This window comes from Malus sylvestris, chromosome 16 (genome assembly GCF_916048215.2).
Source record: "Malus sylvestris chromosome 16, drMalSylv7.2, whole genome shotgun sequence".
In the NCBI taxonomy this organism is placed as follows: Eukaryota; Viridiplantae; Streptophyta; class Magnoliopsida; order Rosales; family Rosaceae; genus Malus; species Malus sylvestris.
In genome coordinates, this window is record NC_062275.1 from 14287433 (window position 1) to 14295518 (window position 8086).

The following is an 8086-nucleotide window of genomic DNA, read 5'->3' on the forward strand; positions in this document are numbered from 1 at the left end:
ATCTCCCACTCCAAAGTCGCCTTGTGCGTGTGGAGCTTTGTTTTTCAATTGGATTTCTCTGAATTAATAAAATTTTATTTTTTTGCTTCAAAGTTTGAATCTTTTTTTATCGGAATCGATCGGAGGAGGAGCCGGATATGGCTAGCGCGGTGGGCCCAGCGGGAGAACCAATCCCAACGTCGGCGGTGCTGACGGCGGCGGCGAAGCACATTCAGTTCAACTGCCAGGCCGAGAACGTGGCGTTTCTCAAGTGCAAGAAGAAGGACCCGAACCCGGAGAAGTGTCTCGACAAAGGTCGTCAGGTCACCCGGTGCGTGCTCACCCTGTAAGCCAATCCCAAATCCGCCTCCTATTTTTCGTTTCACTTTTCTTAGTTTCTTATGAATTGTTACTCGTTTGTATGTGGACCCTTTTGAACCGAAACGTTTCGATGCTGTGATTTTTTGTGAATTGTGGCTTGGTTTGGTTAAATGAGCTCAATGTGGTTCAAGGGGTATGCAATTGTTCAAATTTTGTGGGAAATATGCGGAAATAGAACTGATTAATCAAAAAAATACAACTGAGGGACGCTAAACAAACAATAAGTCGTATATAAACCACGGTTTGATGTAGAATTCGGAGATGGAATACCAAAATTTGTTAGGTCTAGCTGATAAACTTTGTATTTGAGCACTTTTCGGTGCCAAGTGAGTGTTGATCCTCGTCGTTAGAGTCGGTTTAATCCCAATGCTTATTTGACAGGTCAGTTTTAGAACTTGTGTTAAATGCCATGAATTTTGAAATCATTAGTCTTGCTGCTATGGAGAATATCAGGATTAATCTTTTCCTTTTCATATATATTAACTTGATAAGTTTCATGGGGAGCAGATTTCAGGAACTTTGTTTCAAACCTTGTTGATTGTAGCAAGCAATGTGACCTTTTGTCCGTGTTTCCCTTGAGTTAAAGAAGAGCTTGTTTGGTAACATTTTCCTTGTATGAACAAGGGAGGAAGAATGGTGGTGGGAAGGAGTTGGAAGAAATGTGTACTGAATGGCACTTAATATGGGAACCAGAAATGATTTTGAGCTGTTTTTTTCCGTACATTCTCTTTCATTTCCCCTTCCTCGCTCCACCCTTCTTCATCCATACTTTACGCTCACTGATTTTCTTTTTATCTCTATCTAAAAAATGAAATCTGAACCGAAAAATGAAAGGGTTATCAAACGGACCTGAAGATGCGAAACCCCTACACTGATGATGAAGGATAAATACTGTATATTGTGCTCTGTAGTAACTTGCATCTATTACAAAGTATTCGACTCAAATAGTCTATTGAACTTGGGTTTTATGACAGTATAGTGTTCTTTTGTTCAATTGCTTTCCCGTTTTTCTTTTATATTCTGAACTCTGTCTTGATTTTTTTGTTTCCCGCTTAACATATCTTCGTTGTTCAGCGATGATGTTTGTAGCCATCCGTCATCATTCGCCTACATATAAACAATTTGCATGACTTATCCGATGGCCTAGAACGACTAGAGAGTATATCCCTAAACAGGAAAAATGAAAAACCCTACTCGTCTTATACTTGTATGCGACACTCTAGGATTTGATTAGGATAAAAGATGTTCTGTAGACACCTCCCTAACAGCCTTTGAATTGGATCAGTTCACAAGTATCATCATTCCCCTTACGTTCTCTTCTCGCAACTTCTTAAAATCTGCATCACATTTTCATATGTTCACTACTTCGTATGTGGAATTTGTTATGATTTGGTCATCCTGTTAGTTTCGTGATGTCTATGCAAACGCACGCGCCATCACATGCCTACACTGCCCCGAAAGAGGTCTGCATTGCTAGTTAAGAGTGGTACGTCTTGTTACACTTGTAAAAATGAGGCATGTATTCGTGCAGGCTGAAGGATCTTCACCAGAGGTGCACAACGGAGATGGATGGTTACGTTGGATGCATGTATTACAATACAAATGAGTTTGATTTATGTCGCAAAGAGCAGGAGGAATTCGAGAAGAAGTGCCCGTTGGCATGAGAGCTTCACCCTGATCCCGCCATCATCCCAATAATACGGGCAGTGTCAAATGAGCAAATGATTGGTTTTGTCATGAAAAACGACTCCTTGTTCGGTCTCCTTTAAATTTTAGTATTTCGAAAAAATGAGAGCTACAACTCAAGCCGATATTCTATCCTTTACTTTATAAATCAAAGAAAAATCAATTAACAAAAGCAAAGAGAGTACGGAAGGAGAAATCGAAGTGCGAATTTCCTGCCCTTTGCATAACAAACTACGCACGCATGGAAAAGCAAAATTGTTTTTCAAACAATTGTACAGGTCACATTAAGCTCCATACAACTTAGATCCATTTGACTCGAACATACGAATAGTTTTAGATCCATAGGGCAAACTGATATGGTCCGAAACTCATATTTACCAAACATTCATGATCTTCGAGAATACTAAAGCATATCATCCAGTTAACCACGCTCAGAGTACACTTGGAAGGAGCAACCAACATACCCGACAGGCATCAGCGAGGACTGCACAGCAAAAAAATTATAGAGATTACCACCACAGCACTTAATCGACAAGCTAGTGTAATGAAATAGATAGGACGTGAAGATGACCGTACAGCAATGGTTGTAGAAATTATCACCACCACTACATATTTGGTTAGACAATTTAAGTAAATAGGGTCACATCCCACCCCACATACTTCAGGGGACCTTAATCACCAACTACACTGAGACCAGGCTATTACCATCCGTCCTAGTAGGGACTTGGAACGTAAACTGTTTTTCATTGGGCTAACATTCAGAATTTTGGTTAGGACATTCAGCATTAAAAGAAAGGTAAACAGGCAAAACTTTCATCCTCGCCTAATCACTAGAACCAAGCCCAAAGTAATTAACAGCAGCACTCAAATTATACGACTAAATCCAACTGAAAAACAACAGAAAACGATTTGGAAGTAGATATTGTTTTCAAAATAAAGTTAAAAAAAATACACTAAACTCCACTTCCATAAGGGTATCTCTCACATAATATGAAACTATATTCCGCAAAATTAAGACCATACCAAACTCCACTTCCATAAGAGTACCTCTCAAACATAATATGAAATTATATTCCGCAAAATTAAGACCACACCAAACTCCTTCCATAAGGGTACCTCTCACATATAATATGAAACTATACTCAGCAAATTTAAGACCATATTCTGTGGCCTCAACAAAGCTTATTATGATTACACTAGAAATTATTTACATGAGTACAAAGTCGAAGAGGCATCTACCTGTAGGATTGCGAACAAGACCTTGGTGGACTGCAACTGTTACCCCTAGGACTCCTTGATCTGCTGGCTGCATACTCCCTCACATCACGAATACTCCGACCATTCTCCCTGGGACTTGGGGACCTCCTGTAGTCTCTACCATCACGAGGACTTCGACCATTCTCTCTAGGACTTGGGGACCTCCTGTAGTCTCTTCCATCCCGTGGTGAGGGAGATCGTGAAATTGATCTAGATTGCACTGGCGAGCGATAATCATCCTTAGCCCGACGGTCCCTTCCAATGGAAAAAACACCTAATTATGTATTGAAAAAAACATGGACATGCAGCAAGAGAATAAAATAGAAATATTCCAAATGAATAAGAGATGCACTAAACCCATCTCCATTTTTCACAAGAAAAAAAACTTCCCCGATTAATAATCTAATACACATGCACAAGCAAAAGTAAGTTGAGCACAGATCAACAATTCAGAACCAATTATCTGTTTCAAGATAACCGAACAACTACTTACATCCTCTTCAAATCTAATTGATCAAGATATAACCTTTACCTGAACCTTTACAGGGTTCTGAACAAAAAATATGACACTTGGTCCAAACACTCAAGAGTTAGGCTAGTACTGGTTGATCAGCATCTGACAACTTCATAGCTCACTTTGCCCCAACTTTCTAAAACCAGATAATATCTTTTCCTTCAACATGTCACCATACTCTTACCGGTAAAAACTTTGAATGGCTTCGTTTCTTTGTAGATGAATTCTTTCTTTGGCCAACTATAAGCTTTATATTCTTTCTTTACTGTATGGTATATGCAAAACAAGATATCAAACTTAACAAATTTCTTGTTAAAACTTACTTAAGCTAATATAAGAAGGAAAAATAAATAAATATTAGTAAAGATTCCAACATCTCTAACACCCAGTTAGCTTGTCAGTTCAGTCGGTCGTAGAAAGTCTCACAAACCAAAGTCATAACAATAGGAACCCAATGCCATTTGTGGATGAAAGTTGATGGTGGATACAGATAGTACTTATGGAGACCATTGGTGGAAGGTAAAGAAGTTGCCCGTCACTTTTATGATCTCTTTTCTCATTAAACTTTACTAATCCAAAAGTCTTTAAATTATATCTGCATAAACAAGGCCACCAGAAAATATTATACAATTCATTCTCTCTACCTATAAGAGTTCTCATTCTGTAATTTCACCAGAAACACAGGTATGTGAACATAAAAGGTGGATTCAGTTATATTTCAATGAAAATGTGATCACTCTAATGTACTCATCCATGAAAACAAGCATTGAATAACTATAACCATTGATCAATTTTGGAAAATATTATATCACCACGTGAACGTATTGCTGATGAATCTACCACACCTTTGAAAGGAGTAACCACCCTACCATGCAGAGTACAACAGTATTATAGAAATGAAACAGTGTTAATGAATAAAAGAAGCATCTAGAGATAATATAGAGACCTTGAGTAACGCCTCATCCATGAAAACAAGCATTGAATAACTATAACCATTGATCAATTTTGGAAAATATTATATCACCATGTGAACGTATTGCTGATGAATCTACCACACCTTTGAAAGGAGTAACCACCCTACCATGCAGAGTACAACAGTATTATAGAAATGAAACAGTGTTAATGAATAAAAGAAGCATCTAGAGATAATATAGAGACCTTGAGTAACGCCTAACAGGTGATGGTGATGGTGACGGCGAGTAAGCTGTGACCAAAAACATTTGATGATAACTTAGAAGAAAGTAGGAGCAAATCATTTCACAAAGGACTTCAGAAAAAATAAAAAAAAATCTTGCATGTCATTCAGAAAAAGCCAAGTGAAAGTTAAAACTGACAACGATATTGCCGTCTTGGGGACCTTGGTGAAGTTCTCCTTCTGGAGCTTCCTCCATGTCGACTACAGCAGATAAATATAAAATAAAATAAAAATCACATTTATAAAATGAATATCTAATTATATTTAAGAAGGCATGCTAAATACAACGTACCTTACGCGGGTAGTTGTGCGCATTTCTTGAGGAGTTTTTCTATTCTCCTCAGCAAACACAATTCTTATCTCACGCCCACCAATAACTGTATGATTCAATTGTTGCTTTGCTTCCGCTGCATCCTCACCAAAACGGTACTTCACAAACCCAAAACCCCGTGGCTCCCTACAAATTGAAAGTAAAAACAGTGAGTCAAAATAACTTAAATTTGTGCTATCCAGAAAATTCACAAATATGTCCACTTTCACAGACATATCTATTCCAGAGTGCAAGTTTTACACCATTGACCCACAGCAGAAAAAGAAGAATCACGTTACAACTTTTGCATAATTAACACTATAACAATCAAGAATGGCATACCCCGTATAGTAATTCTTTGGAAGATACACATCCTTTACCGGGCCAAATCGCTCAAATGGGATCCTAAGATCTTCTGGCCTGCATAAAACAGATAAACAACGAATAAGCCTAGATGTTCAGTAATGGAAATTATCATGAATCCGTGCTTTGGGGTTAAAAGACTTGTCTTAATCAACTCAATTAGCTGAAGGATTAAGTCTATAACCATGGAAAATCAAGTTATTCTTCGATAATATACTTGTATTAACCACAGATTAACACAAAATTGTAGATTTAGAGAAGTAAAGCACAAAAAATTACAAAAACAAAGAAAATCATTACCACCCAATTTTAGTCACGCATTTGAAGAATAACCACATAAACAACATGATTAAAAATCTTGACTGACAAAAACCAAAATATACATATCAATACAAACATATATACATATATATATATATATATATACATGCAGACAAAGAGATAAGACAGAGAGAGATAGATACCTAGCGTCGAGAGGGAGATTGCGAACGAGCAAGCCAGAAGGGGCGGGTGAGCTACGGTCTCTGTGAGACCTACTGTCACGGTGTCGATCACGCGGCTCGTCGTCGTATCGCTTGCGTCCACGCGGCGGAGTCCGGCTGCGCCGACGAGGGCTGTAGCTTCTGCTTCGGCTTCTGTACCTGGCCATTGTTGCAGCTAGGGTTTGAACCCTGAGCGCGCAAAACTCTAACCCTAAGTCCCTAGTATGATGGTGGAGAAGAATAGAGTGCGGTGCAGATATCAATTTAGGGAGTGAATTGAATTAGATTTCGGGAGTTTTAACGAAAAGTTCACGACCGTACTGTTTATTTTAACGAAAAATCATATTTTTACACTAAAAAGTCAAACATGATACTATTTATTTTACCCTTTATTTTGTCCTTATAATTAAAACTCAAAGATTTCAAACTTTTTCATTAGTTTTCCTTAGATTTTAATAGATTTATGGGGTTTGTTATACTAACATCTCACTAATTGTTGAATATACTCATATTCTCACTACAACTCATATTTACTTTTTTAATTAAAATTTAGAGTAAAGTACAAAAAATTACCTCAATTATTAATGTAACGACACTCTCATACCTCATCTTTTAAAATTGACAATGTTATACCTCATCTTACGAATTTGTGCCAATGTCATACCTCCGTCAGTTTTTCTGTTAATTTCTCAGTTAAATGCTGACGTTGCTTGATTCCAAACCCACTTTCTATTAAAAAATTATTAAAAACTAAAAAAATCATTTAATATTTTTTAAATATTAAAATAATAAAGAAGGTTTTAAAAAAAATAAAAATAAACCAAACAAAACTTCCCCTATCGCCCTCTCTCTTCTCCCCCATCTTCATCTTCTTTCCTATTCTTCCCCCCATCTGCTGCAACCCAGAAAAAAGAAATAAATAAAAAAACAAAACCTATCTTCATCTTCCCTAACCCCCCTTCCCTGCAACTCATTCCTTTCTTCCTTCCTCCTGTCTTCCCTAAACCCTCCGCACCCACCCTCGCACCCACTACCTGCAACCCATAAAAAAATATAAAAAAAATTAAAAAAAAACCTAGATCCCGTTCGCCAGGCCGATTCCACAGGTGGAGAACTTGAGCGCGGAGAAAATGGGGGGAATGGGTGTGGATTTAAGGAGTAAGATGTGTAGAGGAGGGAAGAGAGTGGGTGCAAGGTTGGGTGTGGAGGGTGGGTGCAGGGGAAGACAATTGGTTGTTTTTTTCTTTTCTTTTTTCTGGGTTGCAGCAGATAGGGGGAAGAAGAGGAAAGAAGATGAAGATGGGGAGAAGAGAGAGGGTGCACTGGGGGGGAGGGACAAAGTTTAGTTTTTTTATTCTATTTTATTTTATTTTATTTTTTCTGGGTTGCAGGTAGGAAGAAAAGGAAGGGAGAAGATGAGGGAGAAGAGAGAGGGCGTGCAGGGGGAGTTTTGTTTGTTTGTTTGTTTGTTTTTTTCTGTCTGGGTTGGAGCAGATAGGGGGAAGAAGAGGAAAGAAGATGAAGATGGAGGAGAAGAGAGAGGGCGCCTGGGGGTGGGGGTAAGGGACAAAGTTTTGTTTATTTTTTTTTTTTTTCTTTTTTTCTGGGTTGCAGTAGTAGGAAGAAGATGATGGGAGATGAAGATGGGGAGAAGAGATAGGGCGCAGGGGGAAGTTTCGTTTATTTTGAATTTTTTTTAACCTTTCTTTATTATTTTATTATTTAAAAACTATTAAATGATTTTTTTTAGTTTTTAATAATATTTTATTATTTTTTTAATAGAAAGTGGGTCCTGAATCAAGTCACGTCAGCAATTAACTGAGAAATTAACAGAAAAATTGACGGAGGTATGACATTGGCACAAATTCGTAAGATGAGGCATGACATTGTCAATTTTAAAAGATGAGGTATGAAAATGT

At 37.8% G+C, this 8086-nt stretch overlaps 2 protein-coding genes across 9 annotated transcripts; one reads left to right on the forward strand and one right to left on the reverse strand.

Annotated features, from left to right (window-relative positions):
- The first annotated feature begins 130 nt into the window (after positions 1–130).
- Positions 131–2166, forward strand: LOC126606905 (NADH dehydrogenase [ubiquinone] 1 alpha subcomplex subunit 8-B-like). 2 transcript variants are annotated; one of them, XM_050274299.1, is made up of 2 exons: positions 131–325; positions 1892–2166. In XM_050274299.1, the coding sequence occupies exons 1-2, from the start codon at positions 138–140 to the stop codon at positions 2022–2024; spliced, it is 321 nt and encodes a 106-aa protein (XP_050130256.1). In that variant the 5' UTR covers positions 131–137; the 3' UTR covers positions 2025–2166. The 2 variants fall into 2 exon arrangements, with proteins under 2 accessions (XP_050130256.1, XP_050130257.1); XM_050274300.1 differs by having other exon boundaries at positions 131–310.
- A 122-nt stretch (positions 2167–2288) lies between these two features.
- Positions 2289–6455, reverse strand: LOC126606904 (serine/arginine-rich SC35-like splicing factor SCL28). 7 transcript variants are annotated; one of them, XM_050274294.1, is made up of 7 exons: positions 6150–6451; positions 5665–5742; positions 5305–5469; positions 5152–5213; positions 4976–5021; positions 3286–3558; positions 2289–2530 (listed from the first exon to the last, which is right to left on the reverse strand). In XM_050274294.1, the coding sequence occupies exons 1-7, from the start codon at positions 6332–6334 to the stop codon at positions 2521–2523; spliced, it is 819 nt and encodes a 272-aa protein (XP_050130251.1). In that variant the 5' UTR covers positions 6335–6451; the 3' UTR covers positions 2289–2520. The 7 variants fall into 7 exon arrangements, 6 of the variants coding, with proteins under 6 accessions (XP_050130251.1, XP_050130249.1, XP_050130255.1 ...); XM_050274292.1 differs by having other exon boundaries at positions 5152–5216; XR_007617410.1 differs by lacking the exons at positions 2289–2530; positions 3286–3558 and adding exons at positions 3836–4082; positions 4192–4412 and having other exon boundaries at positions 5152–5216; positions 6150–6454.
- Between the last annotated feature and the right edge of the window lie 1631 nt (positions 6456–8086).

Bases quoted from the DNA above. Each gene is read 5' to 3' on its own strand.
- LOC126606905 (XM_050274299.1), top strand. From the start codon at position 138: ATGGCTAGCGCGGTGGGCCCAGCGGGAGAACCAATCCCAACGTCGGCG. The intron at 326-1,891 runs GTAAGCCAATCC...GTATTCGTGCAG, and splicing joins ACCCGGTGCGTGCTCACCCT to GCTGAAGGATCTTCACCAGA.
- LOC126606904 (XM_050274292.1), bottom strand. From the start codon at position 6,334: ATGGCCAGGTACAGAAGCCGAAGCAGAAGCTACAGCCCTCGTCGGCGC. The intron at 5,470-5,664 runs GTATGCCATTCT...TTCAATTTGTAG, and splicing joins CCAAAGAATTACTATACGGG to GGAGCCACGGGGTTTTGGGT. The intron at 3,559-4,975 runs GTCTCTATATTA...TTCCATTGGAAG, and splicing joins CCTGTTAGGCGTTACTCAAG to GGACCGTCGGGCTAAGGATG.